This window comes from Pollicipes pollicipes, unplaced genomic scaffold, assembly GCF_011947565.3.
Source record: "Pollicipes pollicipes isolate AB1234 unplaced genomic scaffold, Ppol_2.1 Scaffold_3087;HRSCAF=3621_pilon_pilon_pilon, whole genome shotgun sequence".
Taxonomy (NCBI): domain Eukaryota; kingdom Metazoa; phylum Arthropoda; class Thecostraca; order Pollicipedomorpha; family Pollicipedidae; genus Pollicipes; species Pollicipes pollicipes.
The window spans coordinates 5,952,214-5,975,266 of NW_023596225.1; the positions used below are offsets into that span (position 1 = coordinate 5,952,214).

At 53.9% G+C, this 23,053-nt stretch overlaps 1 protein-coding gene across 1 annotated transcript; it reads right to left on the reverse strand.

Moving 5' to 3' along the window:
* Positions 1–9,272: 9,272 nt before the first annotated feature.
* Positions 9,273–22,849, reverse strand: LOC119089290 (late secretory pathway protein AVL9 homolog). The gene is made up of 11 exons (XM_037211956.1): positions 20,188–22,849; positions 18,665–18,853; positions 18,267–18,359; positions 17,803–17,938; positions 15,866–16,026; positions 14,880–15,503; positions 13,335–13,469; positions 12,779–13,028; positions 11,953–12,124; positions 10,312–10,379; positions 9,273–9,821 (listed from the first exon to the last, which is right to left on the reverse strand). Exons 1-11 carry the CDS (start codon positions 20,254–20,256, stop codon positions 9,475–9,477), a joined length of 2,244 nt encoding a protein of 747 aa, XP_037067851.1. The 5' UTR covers positions 20,257–22,849; the 3' UTR covers positions 9,273–9,474.
* Between the last annotated feature and the right edge of the window lie 204 nt (positions 22,850–23,053).

Below are 23,053 nucleotides of genomic sequence, written 5' to 3' on the forward strand. Positions count from 1 at the left end.
CTGCCGACCCTGGAGGCTTATCCTGGTTGTCAGATCACATCGGGAGGGTTCGCGAATGTGATGAGGTCTTCTACATCTCCTCCGGTTCACAACAATGCTTCCCATTACCCCGATAGATGTAAAAGGTAGTAGGGCAGTGTGTCGCCAGATAACATCCGCGAGCAAGCTCTAGCATTTTCTGGCCGGCCCATCCCCACAAGGCAGCAGCGGGCTGCTAACCTGACTATTGGTCTGAGACTGGAGACGCCTGTAACAAGATGCAAAATGACCAATGGGCTCATGAATGAATACATGATCAAGCTGGGTATCCCCACCGAGTGCAGTTGTTGACAATCGGAGATGGTGGATGAGAAGAACCGAGCATACCTTATTTATAAGGAAACGTATCCAGTAATCGTGAAATACTCCTGGTATATGGCGGGAGAGAGAGAGAGAGAGAGAGAGAGAGAGAGAGAGAGAGAGAGAGAGAGAGAGAGAGAGAGAGAGAGAGAGAGAGAGAGAGAGAGAGAGGAGAGAGAGAGAGAGAGAGAGAAGACGAGAAGGATGAGAGAGAAGGAGCGGAGAGAGAGAGAGAGAGAGAGAGGAGAGAGAGACAGGATAAGAGAAGAGAGAGGAGAAGAGGAGAAGAAGAGGAGGAGAGGGAGAGAGAGGAGAGAGAGAGAGAGAGAGAGAGATCCTGCCAGCGCATTCTCATTCCAGATTCTTCTCTTCCACAATTATTGCGCACGCATACATGGTAGCCCTACCGCCGAGCACTGCGTTGATAAGACGAGGTAATTCCTTTCCCGTGACCCAATGGTAGGCGTATCACATACTTACTTCAGCTCGTTTCTTCAACAGTCGCGATTGCGGCCATGCAGATCGCGTATCAGTTACTACCCTGTTGAGCACCGCGGGCCCCTGGCTGACACAGAGAGTCCCTCGTTAACTTAAGGACCGACACAGTCATTGCTGAAGGAATGGCCCTCCAGCCCAGACCGACGCGGAGCCGAGCGTTCGGGGCTGGTGGTTCTCACAAAAATGCCCTCATCGACTCAAAGAGTTTCGATTGGCGGAAAGCACCCTCTCAATGGCATTTGAGGGCCCAGCCCTGCGGGATGGGTTCAGCCCGTCGGGCTCTTCGGACCCCCAAATCAAGACCTAACGTGGGTAAGGGTACCTGTTCCTCTGCCACCCTCTGCCTGTGCTACTCGTATGATGTTAACGACGGGGTGTTAATAAAACATGTGCGTCACACCTAAGCATCTTGACTAGCTTGTATTGATGAAGTTCGGCTCAGAACATCTTTTAGATAAGCATATCTTTTAGATGGGCATATCTTTTAAACTTAATTAAAGCAAATCTATTATCATAATAACGTAGTTTGATATCCCCTGATCCAAAGGTTAGAACATAGATCAGCTGACCCGTGATAAGATGTGCCAATGTGCGTTAACATATATGCGATTTTATTGATATACTGGAGCCCTGCGGTTCCCGTCGCGAGCGGCCGCATTGACACAAACACGAACAGGGACATAGGTTAGAGGCTGATCGGTGGCAAGCCTCGCGCTGAGCCGAGGTAACGGCTCACAGCGTATGTTTGACCCCCGTCTGTGTGCCGGTCAGGCTCTGTGGCGGGTGTCGTCTGGCAGAGCGTCCACCACGCGCACCCGACTCAGGCCCGCCTCCGGTCCTCCGACAGGCCGTCAACGCCCGCGCGGGGGCTTACGGTCAGGAGCCGCGTCCAATCTTTACGCCGTTTTTCTCTCCAGCCGTTAACGCTCGGTCACGACTTCGTCGCATAAAACGCCGTCAGGAGATGTGCCAATTGGCTGTGTGGTTTGACCACCCTCGCGGTCGGGACCGCGAACCCCAAGGACGGCGGTCAAACCTGTTGGGCCGCCGCCGTCGGCGAGGCCGTGTAACACGTCGTCCCTTTGTGTTCGGACGCCGGGAATGGCGTGCTGCGGGTACGTCTGGAGACCTGGCCAGGTCGAGGACAAGGGCCAGCCAGGCTCAGGTGTCTGTGTCGAGCATGTTTTCGTCAGCCGGTGGGAAAGCCGTCTAGCCGGAGTCACGGGGTCGTGCGACAAATGGTTGACGTCGGCTGCTGTTGCGAGTGTCTGAGCCTGCGACATGCGATCACTTAGACGCTTTAGCCACGCTGTTATTTTCGATGACAGAAGCCGTGTCGGAATGCGCCGTAGGCGTGTAACGACAGGCTCGGTCTGCCGGTCGTCACAGGCCGGCCCGGCAGACCGGCCGCCGTGCCCGTGTCGGATCGCCGTGTCCCGCCGTCGCGCCAGGGCCGGCGGCCTGCCGACGGTGGCCGCGCCGACAGCTGGCCGTGTCGGATTGCCGTGCCCCACCGTCCCGCCGGAGCCGGCGGCCTGCCGGCGGTGGCCGCGCCGACAGCTGGCCGTGCAGGCATGCTCCTGTCCGGCCAGACATCCGGAGCGGCTGGCGCCGGCGGCGGCGGGGACAAACAGCCCGAGGAGCGCGCCTCCCGACGTAAGGCAGCAGACGCGGCCTCCGCAGCCTACAACAGCTCTGACGACTGGGACCCAGTGCGGGACCATTACCCGGGTGCACGGGTGCTACTTTCTAAAATCGGTTGCGGGAACCGAGCCGATAAGTAAGTTGGTAAAGGTAATGCTGCATTTTTGTGAGCAGCTTTGCATGATGTGCACTTGACAGAAAATAACATCGTAGCAATCTATGCTCTCGTGATCGAGGGCACAATACGGTAGCAAAAATATACGATACGATACGATACGATAGGGCAGCACGACAGCGAAAACAGGTCCCGTTCATCATTCATCGAAGATTGCCCGAGGCGCTCACAAGACGGATACGTGTAGAATGACGTGGCTGACACGCGCGGGCGAGGGCTTACGGAAAATCTTCGAGTGCACTGCCACGGTGTACCTATATGTAAAAGCAAGCCTGAACGTATGCAACCTTCCCAACAGACACGTCGGCAGCTGGAAGAGCAGAGTACGTACAGACTGGTAATTGAATGAGTCTCCAGTGGCCTTCTTAAAGAAAAACGTGAAGAGCTCTGACATTTGTGGGAAGTTGTTACAAGCAAAGAAGGTCCTGAATTCTGGTGTTTCGGGTTAATAAACTGGGGATTCTCAAGTTGAAAACGATCGACCTTCGGTTTACCAAGAGGAGGGGTTCAACGACTTTATAAGAAAAGCATTGGTGATAAAGACGAAACGTGACGTTTTAAAGCTGTACTCATGATCAGATTTCTTCGAAGGAGTCAATCAGCACCACTTCAATGTTTCTTTTACTCTAGAACACACCACACAAAATGCATTGATTCCATTCCTCATCACCCTTTCTGTGGTGCAGTCATACGGAAGATACACCGCCGAATCTCACTTTAAATCGCCCCATACCCCGATGTACTTAAGTCCGGTCCGATAATGACTGATGTTTAGAGTGCGTGCGTCCGATTCACAGACTTGGGGCGAGATGGGCTGGAGCCGCTTTAGGCGGTCACCATTTGTCTGTGACTGGGATAGCCTGCGGCGGTTGGCGGCGGCCGCGCTAACGGTCAGGTGACGTCAGAGGGCAGGCGGACCGCGCTGACCACCGCGGCGCGATAAGCTTTCGCTGCAAGCTTCTACTGTTGAGGCGGATTTTAATGCCGGGTTGGGGATCAGCAAAGAAGCACTGCTTAGAGTGAGGGCTTATCCTAGAAATCTCTGTAATGTATAGATTAGTTATTTTTTAGATTATTCATGACCACCCCAATGATAGGCACTATACTTCCGCACATCCCCTCTCTGTTGAGAAAGCAGCCCTTATATCACAAACGCGGAGAGCGGTGAGTAGATCTTATAGCCCCTAGTCGTGTGGACGTGCATGTGCTAAAGTATCCTACCTTCTCTGTGAGAGCAGATAGAGGAAATACTGAGTGAGGTCTCCCGATTGGCCCGCAAGTTCACGGGTAAAAAGGCATCAGGCCCGTAAAGAAGCCGTAGAAATGTGAAAAGAACAGACTGCATCGATGTGAAACTACCATGTGTGCAAGGTGACCCAGATTAAAGTCACTTCACGATTTGCTCAACATTGACAAACTGCACAATTAAGACTTGTTGTTGCCTTGTCGGATTTGAATGACCATTCAATGTTAAAAAATAATCTAGACCAATGGCAGTCATCAGTATTCTCACATTCGTCAAATCATGAGTCTACACCAAATTTATCTTGGTGGACGACAGCTAGCATGTTGCCAACGCCACCTCAGAGCGCTTCACCGCTACCGCTGTGCCAGCCTTCTGTGGGCGGCCCTGAGACCACTTCACGAGCACGGTCGCGATGAGAAGCGGCTGCGACAGGCTGGCGCGACACCGCACCGCACACCGCCGCACACAACACCGCACCGCACACCGCCGCACACGGCACGGGCTCGATCGCGATGATAAGGGGCTGCGGCAGGCCAGGGTGACACCGCACCGCAAACGATACAGCACCGCACACTGCCGCACACGACACCGCACCGCACATCGCCGCACACGACACGGGCTTCACTGGACTGGCTCGAGCATCTTTTCCCTGAAATGCACATCAGCTTAATACTGCCGTGCTGTGATTTCTCATTTACCCGACCTGTCGCCTTTACACTTCATGCTGTCGGGCAACTTTAAGACTAGAAGGTTCGCTGATTTAAGCACGTGGTCAAGTCAGCGAACCTTCAATCACTCAAGGCCACCTTCAGAAATAAGATGGGGTGCATCACAGTGGATAATCGGCCGGGCAGTCGAATGCCTGCAGTTGGTATGGCTGTTGCGCGTCCTGGCCCGTCACCGGGCAGTCGACTGCCGGCAGTTGGTACAGCTGTTGCGCGTCCTGGCCCGTCACCGGACAGTCGAATGCCTGCAGTTGGTACAGCTGTTGCGCGTCCTGGCCCGTCACCGGGCAGTCGACTGCCGGCAGTTGGTACAGCTGTTGCGCGTCCTAGCCCGTCACCGGGCCCGTATGGAACGCCGTTTGTTGTCACTATTTGACGGGATGAGGATCACGGATGACTAACCCCGTCGCTGATTGTGTTTTATCATGCATTAAACAATCGAATGCCACCAGAGCCACGATTGTGCAACGAACACAACTGCGACTGTTGTGGGAGCATGGATTCACTTTTACCTGGGTCATCCTGTACTTTTAAAAGGTGCCGCATAATACTGTCACATTGTTCCTTACCCTGTCCAGGTGTCATCATGTCAAAAACTTGGCTAGCACGTGCATACTGATCTCACGCATAAGGGAGTTAGTGTGGCAAATGGTTAGGTACATGCATGATGATATTTGGTACAGAATGAACGTGACACTAAAAGTGATGCGTCTAAGACCCTTGCAAACCGACAAGCTCAGGTAGTGTTTTGCATTTCTTTGGCGTCGTCTGCCCTCTTGGCTGAATGAGCATTGAGGGGCTCAGAGGAGCATTGGGGAGGGGGGGGGGGGGAGGGGGAGCGAGGGATATGTAAAAGGGACTTGGTGGATTGGTGGGCATCTCATCAGTCTCTTGGAGAGCCAGCCTTCCACTTCGATCAGCGCTGTGAATAGCTAGCCTCAGCTCGGCGCAGCTGGCGCACAAATATTTCGTAACGCGGTAAGGTCAATAGCAGCTAGCGCGTTTTCTGGCTAATTTATCGCCACGGCTTGCTACACAGGCTTTTTTCAGAACGCACGGAGCTTACGCATATCACGTACTGTTTTGCATTACTAGTCAATAACCTCAGTTTGTCCATGCCGGACAAATGTAAAGATCTAACGACAGCCTCAGGTTTCCTTAAGATGACCACTGAGCCATAACCGCGCACCGGCGGCGGCCCCGTCACTATTCCGTCCTTGGATCGCCTGGCGCCAGTCGCCCCCTCCTTCCCCGATCACCACCCCAGAAGAGGCGTTTCGTCTTCACGCCCGGCCGCCCCGAATTCAATATCCAAAGGAGCCAGGAGGCCTTCGTACTTTCAGAGCGGATCCTAATCGCATGGGAGTTTAAAGAGCTCTCCCTCCCCGTCGCCCTGGGCCCGGCCACAGTAAGGGTGCTCGGGCCCCAAGGTTTCTCCCGCTAATCGGCGGTTTACGGGTAACCGGATAACAGCGCGTTAACGAGCTCCAGACGCAGCGTTGTTGCCAGGTCTTCATGAGCTTTTCATCATGACCTTGAGCTCCAGACTGGTTCAGACTTGCTCTCCCATCATGGTCATGGTGCAGGTGATCTGACTCCTACACTTTCTCCTGAACCGATATTTCTAGACCGCTGTACTTGTTATCGCCTGATGTTCATGACGATAACGCTGTCCAGACCTTCGGCAAATCTTCCTTCGTCCTTGCCGCGGTAGGAGAACTTGGGGAGTATAACATTCCGTCTGTGTTATTTCTAGCCGATCCTCCCACCTCCCTTTTCCGAGCGAAAATTTGCAAGTCCAGCGAGGCTAAACGACGGTAAACTGCCGTCATGGGGGCGCACCTTCGTCCTCTCGCATACATTACATTGCAGGCTGCGGACAGCGGCATCCAGACGGCATGGGAGGGATGAGCGCGGTCAGACCTGGCACATCTCACACACAGCAACCGGATGTGATTGCAGCACAAAGGACGCTGCTGCTGTGCATAACAATATGCATGTATGTGAGGGAGGGGCGCAGCAAGTGGACAGCTCTGTCTGCGCCCGCTGGCGGGCGGAGGCATGACCGTCAGCCGGATAAACTTTTCTTGGGCCCAGACAAATCGAGGATGGCATGGCGTCTTAATCTTGTGGCGTCCAAAGACACGTTAGCAGCCAGTTTTTCGCACGTTGGCGATTTCGCACGTGTCAGACCTAATAAAGATTGATAATTGCCGTTGTTAAGCCAGCTGGGAATCCCTCAGGGGATGAGCGCCTGTCGGCGGCGCGCGAAGGTCGCTGGCAGCGAGCGTTCCGCTGAGCCCTCCCACGTGACCAGGCCAGGCGTGGTCGCTTCAGGTCGCTTCAGGAGCAGGCATGGGGACGAAGCCAGACTTCTGGCATCAGTACCGAATCCAGGGCCAGACGTGGACGTGAAGCCGAAGTCGAAGCCGAAGCCGTCGGCTTCGATGCTTACAACTGCAAATCCGTAACCGATGCAGTGGCTGCGAAATTCGTAAACGTGAAGCAGGAGCCGAAGCCAGCGGCATGAAACTTGAGAAATGTGAAGCCAAAGCCACACTCATCAGCTCAAAATTGCGAGTCCCCAGCCGGAGCCGTATTCAGTGCACAGCGTTGATCTCAGAACCAAAACCACTTCGCATCAGCCGAAACTGGAGATTGGCTGAGACAAGTTGTTAGCGTTATGGGCGGAACATATTTTTTCGGACTGCCGCCATCGTCTTGTATTAATATGCACACAACGTTGCGGACAGTTAGTTCTCCTGCCGTCGTCCGGTGTTGATTGATCCGTAACGCGTCCGGCTGACCTTGGCTGTCGCTACGCATGCGCCAGCGCCTTGAAAAGTTGAGTGAAATAATGCGGGGACGAAATCGCCAAGTCAAAGCTGGCAGTTCAAGTTCGCATCGAGCTAAACTCGAACCACAATTAAACACTTATTCGAACGCGAACCAAAAGGCATGACAAACTATTATGCATGTCACAAAGCTGACGTCAGCCGCTCGAAATAGTATGAAATCGAAGCCGAACCCGAGGCCGAAGCCACGCAAGGAAAACTACAGCCTCGCGAAGCCGAAGTCGGCTTGGGTCCCATGCCTGCTCAGTAGGCAAAGCCACGCTATTGCATGGCTTTGCTGACCAACACCCGCCCAGTCCGGTGCCTGCAGCGGGAGGTCACCAGCCGCCGCAACACGGAAGCCCGCCGGCTGGCGTTGTCGGCTACACGTGCTGGCCCGCCGGCCGCCGCGCTGCGCAACACCCCGGCCGGTCTGCACCGGCGGCTGGCGGCCCCTGCAGACCCTCCTGTGGCCGCGGCCGCTCCGTTCGTGACGTGCGGGTAGGGGTGCCGCTGGGGCCTCCTCCAAAGGGGCTGGTGTCTCCCGGGCTGCCGCCCAGCGAGTGGACGGAAAGGCCGGCGCCCTGTGACGCCAGAGCGAGGCCTGGTCCCGTTAACCGCCGAGCTCCGATTGCCCACTGATAGTGTACTGGAGTCCGGCCACTGGCCGATTAGGCTGGCTATCACGACGCGAGCCGCACTGCCAGCAAACACGTTAGTCGTTACAAAAAACAACGGACAGCAATTAACCGCGTCCATAGCTTTCACCGCGATCAATGCGCAACTCTGCCAGGCTTGCCCAGTGTGGCAATGGTCGTTCCCCTCACAAACACGTGAGGAAAGAGAATCCGCCTGGGCTTATGACGCGGCCTGTGCTGACCGCGGCCGTGATCCGTCCCATGTTAGGTACGACGGACGCCCCCATCCCAGCACGCTTCCCGTGCTGACGCTGGTCTAGCTCGCACGCTCTGTTCCGGCTGGCTGCAATCCACCAGAAACACCCGTCCTGAACACCAGCGCATGTATTTCGAGTGAAGGCTCGGCGTTGCAGACCTCGCAACGGGCAGGCATTGGGCAACGCACCGCGCCAGTGGCCGGTGCGGCGACAGTGCACCGTAGTCGGCCTGGTAACGGATCACCAACGACGACAGCGACACCGCCGCCCTACAGATGGCGATGGCCTGGCGGTGGAACCCAGCTGTCCGCTACCAAAGTGGTGTTCGAATGATGATCACAGACAAACGAGGGCACACGGCACGAGCGGGTCAGAGGAGGCTGGGGCTCCCGTCGGGACTCCAACGCTGCACGACTGGAACAAAACCCCAAAATATCACAAGTGGCTGTTGCAAGCGTCACCACAGCTGTGAGGCGTAATAGCGCAGGCATGCTACAAAACGACAATGAATGCTAGGCGCCACGGCTCGTAAGCGGAACTATTTGTCATAATATCATATCCACTAGCCAGCAGCGATCAGCTACGACGGCTCGTTCCGCAGACAGCGGATTGGTTTACATTAAAACATCTCACCTAACGTCCTTTAAACACGTTCGTGCATCCGCTGGCGCGCCCCAGTAATGCCCTCATCGGCTTACATGAGACCAGTCACGCAGACTTCGCCCAGCCGCGGGCTGAGAATTATGTGGAGGCCACCACTTCCGCCCGCCACCGACAGGGACCAGAGGCCGGGCGGCGTTGGTCTCGGGTCGACGGACCTCCTCACCGGCACCGGTGCGTGTATAGGCGGGAGTGGGGGGGGGGGGGGGGGCGGTACCAGGCCGGGCGGGCTCAGCCGACTCTGACGCCAGCAGGCCGGCGCCGCCCGGACGCACCGCGCTTGGCTGGCTGGGGAGCCGGCGCCGCCGAGCTGTGGGGCCTGACCGGTGCCCTCCGATCGCGGAATGTGACGCAACACCGCGGGCGCCCCGCCCCGTCGGCCACCGCCGTAAGTAGTGCGCCGGGAGACGCAGAGCTCGCGCCGCACGCGGCAGCGAGGCGTCCGTCGCCGCCGCCGCTCATGGCGCCACGTTCAGAGACTGGCTGCCGGGCCGCGCGAAAGCTGCCTGCCTGCCGTGCACCGAAGCCTCGATCGATCCGCTGGCAGCGGGGCGCGTCGCGCCGGCCGCTGTCGGTCCGCCCGTCCGATCGGCTGGCGTCGCTCCCGCCTGGTCGGTCAGGGTGGTGCTCGTCACCGCCCGGCCGGCGGCCTCCGCTGCGGCCTCTGCGGACGGCGTGGTCTCCATGGCCGGCTCGGCGGGCGTCGCCTCCATGGCCGGCTCAGCGGGCGGCGTCGCCTCCTCGGGCGTGCCCAGCGAGCTCCACCAGCTGCTGAGCGCGCCGCGCGCTACGGTGAGGGCGCCACCTGGTGAGGGCGCAGACAGTGTCACGACCGCTCCGCCGGCCGCGCGTACGGCCTCCGTTTGGGCTAAGATGCGCGGGTCAAAGCGAAACACCGTACGGTAACACTTCACCAGTATATCCAACACTTCCGCGCCCATCTAACTTACGTGGTAACCAGTGGAAGCGCCCACCGCCAACCGCATAAGCGGAAACTACTAATAACACAATGGAGGAACAAAAAGGACGTGGCCATGAACATCGAAGGTGAAGACGCGGGTCTCACTAATTTTTATTGCCTGTCCTTCTGGAATTACCCATCTGGTTTTGCCAGCGCACCAGCTGCCTGCCTCCCAGCAAAAAAAAAGAAAGAAAAATAATGGGGCTTACTTACTGCGCGTCCCAAGTGGCGATTACGTCCTTGGGAGCCTACAACCCGAGCGGCACGGGCCGCAGCGAGAAGGCGGCCGACCACCAGCCGCACATAAATACAGCCGACCATTAGCTGCACATACCTACTACGCGTCCCGTCATGGCGGCCACCTGAGTCACCTTGCGGCCGCGCTCCGAGCTCTGGAATGTTCTGAAAAGGACGAGTGGAGAGTCATTACGCCGTGCACCCCGCGGTCAGCAGCAGCCAAGGTTTAGTGCCAATGCGCAGCATTTTGATCCGGGGCTGGCTTTGAAAAAAAAACATCGGATGATTCACTAGAAGTACCGCCCCCGCGGTCTGGGGGAAAGATGCTGGACGTAATCCGGCGGCACTGGATACGAGCCCCAGAATGGACGCATTGTTTGACCCGACTGGCATGGAAAGGTCAGCTGGCAGCAGGCCAACGAGGGTCGACCCAGGCCTGGGGCGGCCGTGCCGTAGCATTGTGCGTCACGTAAAAACCTTCGCATTCCTGTCTGGCAGAAGGGCATAGGCAAAATTATCCGTTCAACTGGACGGCACGACGTGGGTGGTGGGTTCGGGGTGCACGCTACAAGCTATGCTTAGCAGGTACTCTGAGCCCGAAGTCACCCGTGCAAACTATTCGGAATAAATTTATTTAAAAAAGTCAAACAAGTAGCAATCTGCTAATATCCGGCGATGATGATAACACCGGTGGCCGGGCAGCGCGTTGATCTACTACAGACAGACCAACCATTCCAAGTCCGCCAAGTGATTTCAGCTCACAAATCACATACATCGATGCGAAATTCGAAAGTGGAGAAGCTCCCAATCAATGTCCGTAGTTCGAGACGACTGGTGATGTTAAAACAAAAACGTTTCACCAATGGTAACCGCTCCTGTGCCTCTGGGTACACACGGCAGTACGCAGCCCGCAAGAGTAGGCTTCACGTAATCTCAGATCAGCTCCCAAGTTACCAGAACCGTCACGATAATCTCCCAGAGTGGACAGTAAAAGTGTTGAGCCTTCCCAACAAGGCCGTGAGACCCGCCACTCTCTCCTGTCCCGCCCACGGCAGAAGGATAACAGGATCCAGTCCCGGCGCGGGTGGTGCACCGCGGCAAAGAGTGAAGGACCGCGCGCCTGGAGACCCATCCGACACTTTCCGCCGACCTTCTGCTGACTGGTCTGTGTAACGGGGCACTAGCTGTCATTACCCTGTCTGTGACTGTCCTTCAGACCATTAGCCACCTGCCAGCGATCTACTGTGAGATCTTAAGATAGGCCATCAGCAGCCTGCCAGTGACCTACTGTGAGATCTTAAGACAGGCCATCAGCAGCCTGCCAGCTACCTACTGTGAGATCTTAAGACAGGCCATCAGCAGCCTGCCAGCTACCTACTGTGAGATCTTAAGACAGGCCATCAGCAGCTTGCCAGTGACCTACTGTGAGATCTTAAGACAGTCCATCAGCAGCCTGCCAGTGACCTACTGTGAGATCTTGAGACAGGCCATCACCAGCCTGCCAGTGACCTACTGTGAGATCTTGAGGCAACCCATCAGCAGCCTGCCAGTGACCTACCGTGAGATCTTGAGACAAGCCATCAGCAGCCTGCCAGTGACCTACTGTGAGATCTTGAGGCAAGCCATCAGCAGCCTGCCGGTGGCCTACTGTGAGATCTTGAGGCAAGCCATCAGCAGCCTGCCAGTGACCTACTGTGAGATCTTGAGGCAAGCCATCAGCAGCCTGCCAGTGACCTACTGTGAGATCTTGAGGCGCATGTCAGCCATGCTGAGCTGGCCGGAGCACGGGTGACCCGGATTGACCTCCAGCACGCCCAGGTGCTGGCCGTCTGCCCACTGCACATAGCTCGGCGTCTCCTTCAACGCCGCGATGTAGCAGCTGTTGTAGATCGCGTGCTCAGCACTGCCATCTGTCGGAAGCAGCGCAACCTGTCTTATGGCGGCGTCCGTGCTACACAACAGATTGGCGATAAGAACGCTGCGCGCATTTTCTCAATAAACGTCAAATGACACCTCGTCAACAAAAATGGCCCCGTCCCCGTTGTATGCAACACGGCCAGATGTACGTGTCGCAAAGAAGGTAAGAAGCCTAGATGAGGCTGATGATGCTATAATTTGAAAAGCACGTCCAAATGAGGGGCTACAAAATACAATGCTTTATCCAAGCTGGGAGCCTCACTGCACAGGCCACATCCCTTTTGCTGTTGTTTATTGGTGTTTTCGGGCGCGTCGACTGCACTGGTCATTTTGCGCCCAGTAGGTCGCATCCCCATCAGAGGCACTTTTGGTCACTCCACCAAGCAGGTCTGCTGCCTGCAGAGCTAATAACAATGTTCAGTTCTTTACCATGAGCTTACTTCAGACCCATTCAACAGTTCGTCAATCACCATACGACTGCACCGATCATGCTCGGAAACGACACCGAAATACAGGCTTTTGGATTATTCCTGCCAACAATCTGCATCATGGGTGCTGTGCGTTTTACATCAAGCGTATTTCGACACTCGCCTGGGGTATCCCCCCCCCTTCCCCCCGCCTCCCGCCACAGCGCGCCGCGTACTAACCGGGGAGCAGCGAGGTGCGCAACATCATGAACAAGTAGAGTCGGAACACGGCCCGCAGCCAGGCGTCAGAGCCGCGCGGCGCCAGCTCGTCGGCCTCGACGGCGCGCGGCTCCAGCGGCGACGCCGACGACCCAGCGGCGGCCGGCTCGGTGACGGCCCGCACCAGCAGGTCGGCCAGGCGCAGGTCCTCCGTGCTCAGCGCTAGTTGGCGGCGTAGGGGCGCGCTCAGCTCCACGGAGCACGGCGCCATCTGTTGACAGACACGGACACTGTAAGTGCGAGGCAGGCCCGCCACACATCCGCAAGTTGTTTGGACAACGTGGTGTATATGAAGATATTACCAAAAATGTTCTATGTTCACAATGTGTTAACTACACACAAACAGCACACCATAAATGGCAGTATGCATGAAGTCACAATAAACAAAATGTCATTTTCACTACGAGAAGTTTCATAACAGAAGTGCTACACAAACCAGCGCCCGAACCACGTATCGACGAAGCACGGCATTTCCAGAAGCCTCCCTGCCACCCCGGCCGTAGTCAGCGACCCCCACCGTGACATAGGCGTCCACTAGGTGTCGCTTGTGGCTGTAGAGCACGTTGGTGGCGCCGGCCAGGAGCGTCTGCACCTCGGTGTCCGTCAGCAGGTGGATGTCCGACAGGGACAGGTACGGGTGGCACAGGTGGCCCTGCGCGCATCAGCCGGCGGTGGCGGAGGTGAGTTGGGTTTTGTCGCGCCGCGACTGCTTAGTCACAACTGCATGTGCTGCCATCGAGAAGACCGAGGCGCGACCACAGGCATGAACGTGTCAGACGCCGTCAAGGAAGGGTGGCATGAAGACCAGTCACAACCGACCGCCTGCCTCCGTCCCGCAGCAGCTGACAGAGGCCGAGGCCGACACTCGCTCGAGGCAATCACAAGCCAGTCACAACCGACCGCCTGTCTCCGTCCCGCAGCAGCTGACAGAGGCCGAGGCCGAGACTCGCTCGAGGCAATCACAAGCCAGTCACAACCGACCGCCTGCCTCCGTCCCGCAGGAGCTGACAGAGGCCGAGGCCGAGACTCGCTGGAGGCAATCACAAGCCAGTCACAACAGACCGCCTGCCTCCGTCCCGCAGCAGCTGACAGAGGCCGAGGCCGACACTCGCTCGAGGCAATCACAAGCCAGTAACAACCGACCGCCTGCCTCCGTCCCGCAGCAGCTGACAGAGGCCGAGGCCGACACTCGCTCGAGGCAATCACAAGCCAGTAACAACCGACCGCCTGCCTCCGTCCCGCAGCAGCTGACAGAGGCCGAGGCCGAGACTCGCTCGAGGCAATCGCCACAACGCACCGCCCAACACGCTCCTGCGGGAGGCAGACTGCGGGGTCACAATAATTACGACGGCAGGTTAGCCATGCTATTCACTGCAAATTCGAGGATGTGTTTGGGAACGCCTACGAATAAGACAACTCTGTGCTTCAGCCCTACGAAGTGCTCGCATATGTCCACCGATGGCCAGCCCAGTTTCACTACACTCATGCCCCATCACCGCCGACTGTTATCGCTAGCCCAGGATACAACGAAACAGCTTAACGCGTCACCACAGAGTGTGACAGTCACCACCACACTAAGTCACCACAGAAGTGGTGACAGTTATCTTGCTGCTACGTTTCATCTTAGCTACAACTCCCAACAGCAAAACACATGGCGAACTGCTGGATCTATTTGGACGGTCCACGTGGGGTGCACGGATAAAACAACAAGTCTTCAGGGAAATTTAAGAAGAAAAAAAACAGCCCAAACTTATAAAATTGATAATAACCGACTTAACTTTTGCATGCGCTTTTCCTTCGCAGCATTCATCAGGCAGCATGTCAGCATCCCACTGTTCCCTACTTGTTTCATACAAATGAACCCAATTGCTTTGCTTCAAGCCGTAGCGTATCAGGTATAAAGTATCCGGTGGCAGGCTCAGTATTGTTGCCATACTGCAACGGTGCGCAACTCTAAGTGCCTTTCGTCGTCGCGGAGGCAACAACTAACTGTTAGCTAGCGCTTAAGATCGCGGACGCCAGCCCTGCGTCAGCGGCCAGGTCGGGACCGCCTCCCACCCACCTTCCGGAAGCGGCGGAGAGGCATGCCGCACTGGCGGTCGCCAAGCCGCTGAGCGGCGGCCAGCAGCCGGTCCAGCCGCGCGTAGGCGCTCTGCTGGTCCGCCTGCTGGTCCGCTTCGCGCCGCGCCGAGTCGCCTTCGGCTGACGAGGCCGAGCATGAGTCGCTGCTGCCGCCGCCGCCCGCCGTCCGGTAGAACGTGCTGTTGCCGGCCATGGCGCCGCTCGTCGAACCGATGTCCGGCGCCGTTTGTGGGACGCTGCTGCCGGCGCGCGTAGCCGAACAGTCGTGACTGGTGCTCCTGTGAAAGGCGCTGTTGTCCGACGGCGGATCCGCCTGGGGCGCCGCCGAGCCTTCGCTGGCGGAGCGGTAGAAGGTGCTGTTCGCGGTCGACCTGGCCGTGCCGCCGCTGTCGCCGGACCGGTAGAAGGTGCTGTTGCCCGTCACTACGTCCTCTTCTGCGTCGGCAGACTCTGAGCCCGGTTTGGGGGAGCCGGCCTCAGCTGGCGGCGCGCCCTGAGCGGCATCTGGGGGTTCACCAGGAGCGCCAGCGGCCGGACTGTGGCGGACGGCGGCAGCCGGTGCCGACAGCGCCGCCACCGCACCGTCCGAGAACGCGCCAGGGTGCTGTCATCACCGGAGACAATCACAGCCGCCCCCGACCCGCCAGGGACGACGGCCGCCACCGCACCGTCCGAGGACGCGCCAGGGGTGCTGTCGTCACCGGAGACAACCACAGCCGCCGCCCGACCCGCCAGGGACGACGGCCGCCACCGCACCGTCCGAGGACGCGCCAGGGGGTGCTGTCGTCACACGGAGACAACCACAGCCGCCCCCCGACCCGCCAGGGACGACGGCCGCCACCGCCGGCCCGTCGGCGGCGGCGGCGCCAGCGGCCGGCGCGGCGCCGGCGCGGCGCACGACACGCGCTTGGCCGAGGCGCGCCGGCTGGGCGGCGCCGGCTGCAGCGCGGCGCGCCGCAGGCCGGCCGGCACCATCTCGGGCAGCAGCGAGACCAGCGCCAGCACGCCGGCGCACAGCTCGCTCACCGGCGAGTGCATGACCAGCACGCGCCGCTCCAGCAGCAGTAGCTTGAACAGCACCAGCAGCTTGTGTCGGAAGAGCAGCACCAGGTCACGCACGCTGAGGCCTGTCAGCACCGGCCGCGGTCAGAGGCGCGCCACACGCGGCTGAACGGCGGCAGGCTGGCCGCTAACCGGATCATCTCACTCGGATCACGAACGCTCTCCGCGATCTCCGCGATCGCTCAGGCTACCAGCCGCCCGGACTCAGCTTGGGTGGACGCGGTCGAATTACTATGGTACTTCGGGAGGTTACGGGAGTATATCACTGTCGGGGGGATTACGCGTACATGTCGACATTAAGAAGCTCAGGGTAATGCAACAATGCCATTCAATCCAATGTTCCTTTGAAAGATACGAATTAGTACCCAAGCGCCAAGAGCAGGCCCACTCTGTAGATCTTAACCCAACAATCCCGTGAAATGATACACACACAGTGCTTGGCACGATGAATATAAACCAGGAAGTGTCGAAACCGTCTCAAAGTGGCTTTACGCGGTCAAAACGCGTCCGAATGCACTGCGAGAAGTCTGCACTGCGGAGCAGAGCAGAGGCCGAGGCGCATGTGCAGCACCGCTATAGCAAATGTGCCGCGTGTGATCCTGTGTTACAAACTGTGAACTGTACACTGTTCAGATCCTGCTCCCTGCAGAGATGCCTGTGCACACGGAACATGGCCGACACAGTAGATAGCCAAACATTACATGGTCAACCAGTACACGACCAACACAATGCATGGCCAACACAGTACATGGTCAACCAGTACACGACCAACACAATACCTCGCCGACACAATACATGGCCAACCAATACACGACCAGCACCATGCATGGCCAACACAGTATATGGCCGACACACTACATGGCCAACCAGTACACGACCAACACAATATAAAGCCGACACACAGTACATGGTCAACCAGTACACAACCAACACAATATAAAGACGACACAGTGCATGGCCGACATATTCCATAGCCAACACAGAACACGACCGACACCATACATGGCCAACACAGTACATGACCATTACAGTGCATGGCTGACACAGGACATGGCCGACACAGTACATGTTCAACCAGTACACAACCAATACCATACATGGCCAGCACAGTACACGGCCGACACATTACATGATCAACACAGAACATGATCAACACAATACATGCCCAACACAGTACATATCCAACACAGTACATGGCCGACACAGTACATGACTGACATGGTACATGTCCAACACAGTACATGCCCAACACAGTACATGTCCAACACAGTACATGGCCGACACAGCACATGACCGACATGGTACATGTCCAACACAGTACATGGCCGACACAGTACATGACCGACATGGTACATGACCAACACAGTGCATGGTCAGCACAGTACATGGCTGACACGGTACATGGCCGACGCAGTATATGATCGACACAGTGCATGGCTGACACAGTGCATGACTGACACGGCACATGCCGAAGCAGTATATGGTCGCCACAGTACATGATCGACACGGTACATGACCGACATTGTTTATGGCCGACACGGTACATGGCCGACACAGTACGTGGCCGACACGGTACATGACCGACACGGCACATGGCCGACACCGTACATGGCCGACACAGTGCATGGCTCACACGGTACATGGCCGACAAAGTACATGGCCGACACGGTACATGGCCGACACAGTACATGGCCGACACGGTACATGGCCGACACAGTACATGGCCGACACGGTACATGGCCGACACAGCAGCCGGGCGCACCATTCTGCTCCACCGACCGCCTTCCATCAAGACCCGCACAGAGGAACCTCGAAGACATTACCGAAACAAATCCACTCACCCACCAACACCTGCGGAGTGCCAAGCATTGATGCCGACAGACAATGGTTGAGGTTGCTGTAGGCATCCTTCAGCACCTTCACATTACTGAAGTCTCCTGTCTCGAAGTAGGCAGTGGTGATCAGCTCCAGCTTTACCTGCATGCCAAACATGGTCGTAGACTTGAAGGCGTCGATAATGGCACTGCCACTGTTACAACATGTAATGTCACTGTCTGTCGTCCTTTCTTTGGCTGGATTAAAGCTCTACTTTATATTCATCGCCTGAATTTTCCACTGATTTAGGTATAAACCCTCTACATGGAAGTTATCCTGATATTTGTTTCATATCTGAGATCAGTAGCCCACGGAATTTTTGTTCTGTTATTTTACATGTTGGCGACCTTTTCGACCAGAAACATCAGTGTCCATTTGGGGAAAACTGAACGATTGTGAGAAAAGGACCTGAACAACACAGACCACCCACCTGTATCTGTCCATACAGCGGCAGCCGACTTAGGGCAACGACAGACTTCTGCACCGACTTCCGCGTGATATCTTCCGTTCGGTTCAAAACTCGCTGTAAAACAAAATGGCCATAAACTTCCAAATTGAAAACCTGCAGTTGCTTGCAAAGGCAACCAAAGCGGGTCAAAACCGTGCAAAATGGTGTGATATACAGCAAGCATTTTGCCACTTGGTAGGCCACTACATCCAATTACCTCAGAAACATCAATGGTTTTGGTGGCAAGCAAGTACTGGTGCTTTCTTTCCCATATATTAAATGCTGCCAATCGCAAAATCATCCCACCCCGTCTTCTGCCTTGGGTGTCCATAAAGATGTACATGGTTTTGCATCAAAATGCTTGAAACCTTAATACGTACGTCAGCGTCTATCTGACGGTAGCAGGACACACCATAGACGGTGTCGCTGCCCTCTATCGGTGGCAGATGAAAGTACACGGTCTCCTGGTGATAATTGTGTGAGCCGTCAGGCATGGCGATGCTCGGCAGATGGCTCCACTGAGGCGGGCATTCGTCCCCGGTTGGCCACTGCGGGTGACTGAACTCCACCTGAAGATACGGATAACCGTTCTTGGAGCACATAAGAAACACACAACAAGATCACAACACCACATTGTGGAACACCTCAAGCCATCCCTTCAGGAGCCCAGGGAGCAGAGATGTCCGAGCCCATATGAGCCGTCCACTGGTCCCGAGTCCGAGGTACCCCGTCCGTGATTTACGGCCAATTACACACCGACCAATGACACAACGCGCCATGTTCGCGATGCAGCGGCGGCACTGCAGCCTATCTGAAAACACCAATGTATTTGCAACAAAAAAATGTACCAATGTAGCAAATCCAATTCGCAAGTATCAAATTTCTTATAGGAACACAACCTCAAACACAGCTGAGTCTCATGACCCAAGCTGCTTTCGGTGTCGCAACAAGACCATTGTGTGCAGCCAGTGTTGATTATCAGTCCTATACTACAATGACAATTTTCCTAATACTTCTGGTCAGCAACACCTGAGGCCTGCTCTTTATGGCAAATGCCATCCCATTGAGATAGCTATCAGAAATGCCTTAAGTCCAAGACATGGGTAAGTATGGGATCAGGCATGTACCAGCAGTGATAAGACATCAGACAACCCAGGCTATGATGATATGCCAATGGGAGCAAAGGTGCAGCCATGCACCATAATATCAAAGTAATTTGGCCAGCCACTTGGTTAAAATTAGAACAGGAATAACACTGTCACACTCATGCTATCCAACCAAGTGTGGTGGATGGTTAGCAATTTGCCATATACCATGATCATGAAATGCATTGGCCATTTATAAATGCTGTTATCTTGAAAACTACACACACAAGGTATAACTTGGCCAATGATATCAAGGAAAAGTTAAGTAGCCTTTTCACCAGTCAAGTGGGGCCACCTTAAGTCATACACAGGCTACCAATTGCTAGCAAAGGGTGCAGACCTGGCATGCAAGCTATTTACAGGCATTTCCTTTGCTTTGTACCTTTCGCAGCACATAAAATAACCATAATGCAATAATCTCAACACTTTTCACCATTACATCCATGAAAGAAAGTTGTCATTCATACCTTGCTGTTAGCATACATTCTCATATTGTATTATTTACACCAAACATGCATATATTTCAACAGTCACATCAATGGCAAGAAGCGTCATTTCTCTATCATGCAAGATCTTATATGCATGTTTGTTAGAGGTGCTTAATGTTTTCAAACCAGGCGACATGTTGCCAAAGTATTAGGCCAGAGACATTCAAGTGAAACAGATCAAAGCAAAATGATACTAATTTCCATTCAGTTTTACAGAACACTTCTTTGTATTTGGATAATTCAGTTTTGAAAGCTGTTGACATAACATACCTGATATCCCTTTTTGTGGTGAAAACCCACCACAATAATGTGTAGAATGACATCTTGGGTATCTTCCATTTTAATGACCTCTTTTTGGCAGGTCCAGGTTAAGAAATCCTCATTATGCAGACACTGAAAACACAATGCTTCATATCATATTCATAACACATAAAATCAATTACTGTTGCTTTGTTGGACAGGTAGAACAGGTATAGAACAAGAAACAATTATCATGCATGCATTGGAAAGACAGTGCTCTCATCACCTTGATACGTAAAAAGCATGAAAAGTGGCACTAGTTGTGTCACTAAATTAGTGTAACAATGTAGCAAATGTATGTGTGACACCAGCTGGTGCTAATGATACAGTGCTGTGGCTTTGAGGTGTACTAACAGCAGCAGCTATTTGTGAGCACTACAATGTTGCACAATGCACTTAATTGCTCCTGCTTCATACCACCATTGGAACCCATGCTCCCCACTCACACATGGCTATAACCAATGTGTTGTGACAGATGACTGCAAGACCTTTACACATCCAGGTAAGCAAAGGACCACTTTGGAAACTGGGTGACCTATCCTGGGAAAACCTTTACCTAGGCTGGCACATCACACAAACCAAAATGCCACTCTCACTGCAAACTGGACATGCTACTCCTAGGCATGCACAAAGTTCATCCCAAAAGCAACACCATGTGTATACATAGTTTCCTTATATTACAATTACACAAATAGAACAACAGCCACAGAAGGTCTACATTCTGCAGTTAGTCATCATTTGAACAGAGTGAACTGAATAGATTTCTGGTTTTATTACACCCCATTTTGGCAGGGGCTAAAGCAAGCATATTAATCAATCAAATCAAAGATATGCAAAACACATTACAAAAAAGTTGATAACAAAGTGTCCTCAGATACACACCATCCATGTTTTGGGAACGTGGTTCAAGATGAATCACTAACACCACATTCAGCTGAGCAAAGTATCCTTACCTGGGCTGGCTTATCAGTTTTAAGTCATTGATTCCCTTCTGGTATAGTAAGCTTATCAGGATTTGGTATAGTTAAGGGGTTCATTCACTTGATTTTGTCCTTTGCTTTATTTTAAAGCATCACTGGTATGGCAAACTCATAAGGATTTGGTATACTTAGGGGGTTCACTCACTTGATTTAGTCCTTTGCTCTATTTTAAAGCATTATAAAGCAATGGCAAATGCTACCTGTCACAAAAAATTAGATGACAAAGATAATAAGCCATAGTGGCTTCTGATAACACCAATTTTATACATGGCTATTGTTAGAAATGCATGGCATATTAGACTGGGATTTTTGCAGCTCTAGTCATCTTTATTTCCTCAATGTTTTGATAGGCCTAATTTCTTGAAAACATTGGACCCAACAAAAAGATGAACTGATCAAAGGTCCACCACATGACCTACAATGAGTGTGGACCCATCAAATGTCTATCACATTGATAGATAGGTAACAGTAAGGGTAGCTCCATCAGAGGCCCATCACATGGACAATGATGAGGTTGGACCCATCAGAGGCCAATCACATGGACAACAGCAAAGATGGACCCATCAAAGGTTCATCACATGGACAAAAGTGAGGGTAGACCCATCACATGTCCATCACTTGGACAACAATGAGGGTGGACCCAGCAAAGGTTTATCACATGGAAAACAGTGAGGGTGGGCCTATGAAAGGGCCATCACATGGACTATGATGGGGTGGACTCATCAAAGGTCCATCAGATAGAAAACAGTGAGAGTGGACCCATCAAAGTTGCATCACATGGACTACACTGATGACAGACCCATTGAAAGTTTATCACATGGACAACAGTGAGAGTAAACTGATCAAAGGTCCATCATACAAAAATAGTAAGGGCTAGCCCGTCAAAAGTCTATCAAATGGCCTACAATGAGAGTGGGCACATCAAAAGTCCATTGCATAGACCATGATAAGGGTGGGCCCATCCAAGGCCTGTTGTATGGACAACAAAGGGGGTGGAACCATCCAGTACTTATTACATACAAAACATTGGGGGTGGACCCAACCATTAATTATCCTCAGTCTAGCATACAACAGCATCACAAATTGCATTCTGGATGCAGTTTGGGAAACCTCTTTGGTCACCATAGAAACGGGCCATCAGACATCTATGTTTTGCTTTTCTATAAAATAGACACATGCATACAAGCAATAATGCATACTTCATGTCATATATATCCACATATGATGTGAAGTATGCATTGCATATATCATATCTAGCAGGTGCCACACATTTGTAAAAAGTTAGCAGAGTCTACCTGCTCTTAACCAAAAATTTTCAGGCTTAAGTGAATTGTTAAATACATTTGCAAGAAACATTATGTATGTAAACATGACAGTCCTAAATCCTTACTACTGGTAGAGCAAATGGGAGAATGGAGCAAAACACATTAACACTTTGGTAACATTCCCTTGCCAAAACACACATCAATACCGATAAGTACGAATACGAATATCAGCACTGATTTTGTTCCGACAAACGCACGCAGCAGAAGTGCCGATTTATCTATCTCCCATTTTCCTGGTTAATCTACGAGGAATATGGCTAGAAGTACCGTCGCATCTACATTTTCAAGCATATAATCTGGCAATTCATGCCTGCAAACCTGCCCTAATGCCCCCACCCGATCAAGCTTCACAAAGTACGTCGACACCTACCAGTACTGACGTGATACAACACCCTCAAGGGACAGCTAAATAATTGAGTGCGCCACATCAACTGCTGCGCCGTTTACGTATCACTTCATGAAGAAGTAAATGAACTAAAATGCTGTCTGGATCATACATCACAGGTTTCCAAGATCCACTTTCGAAACAAA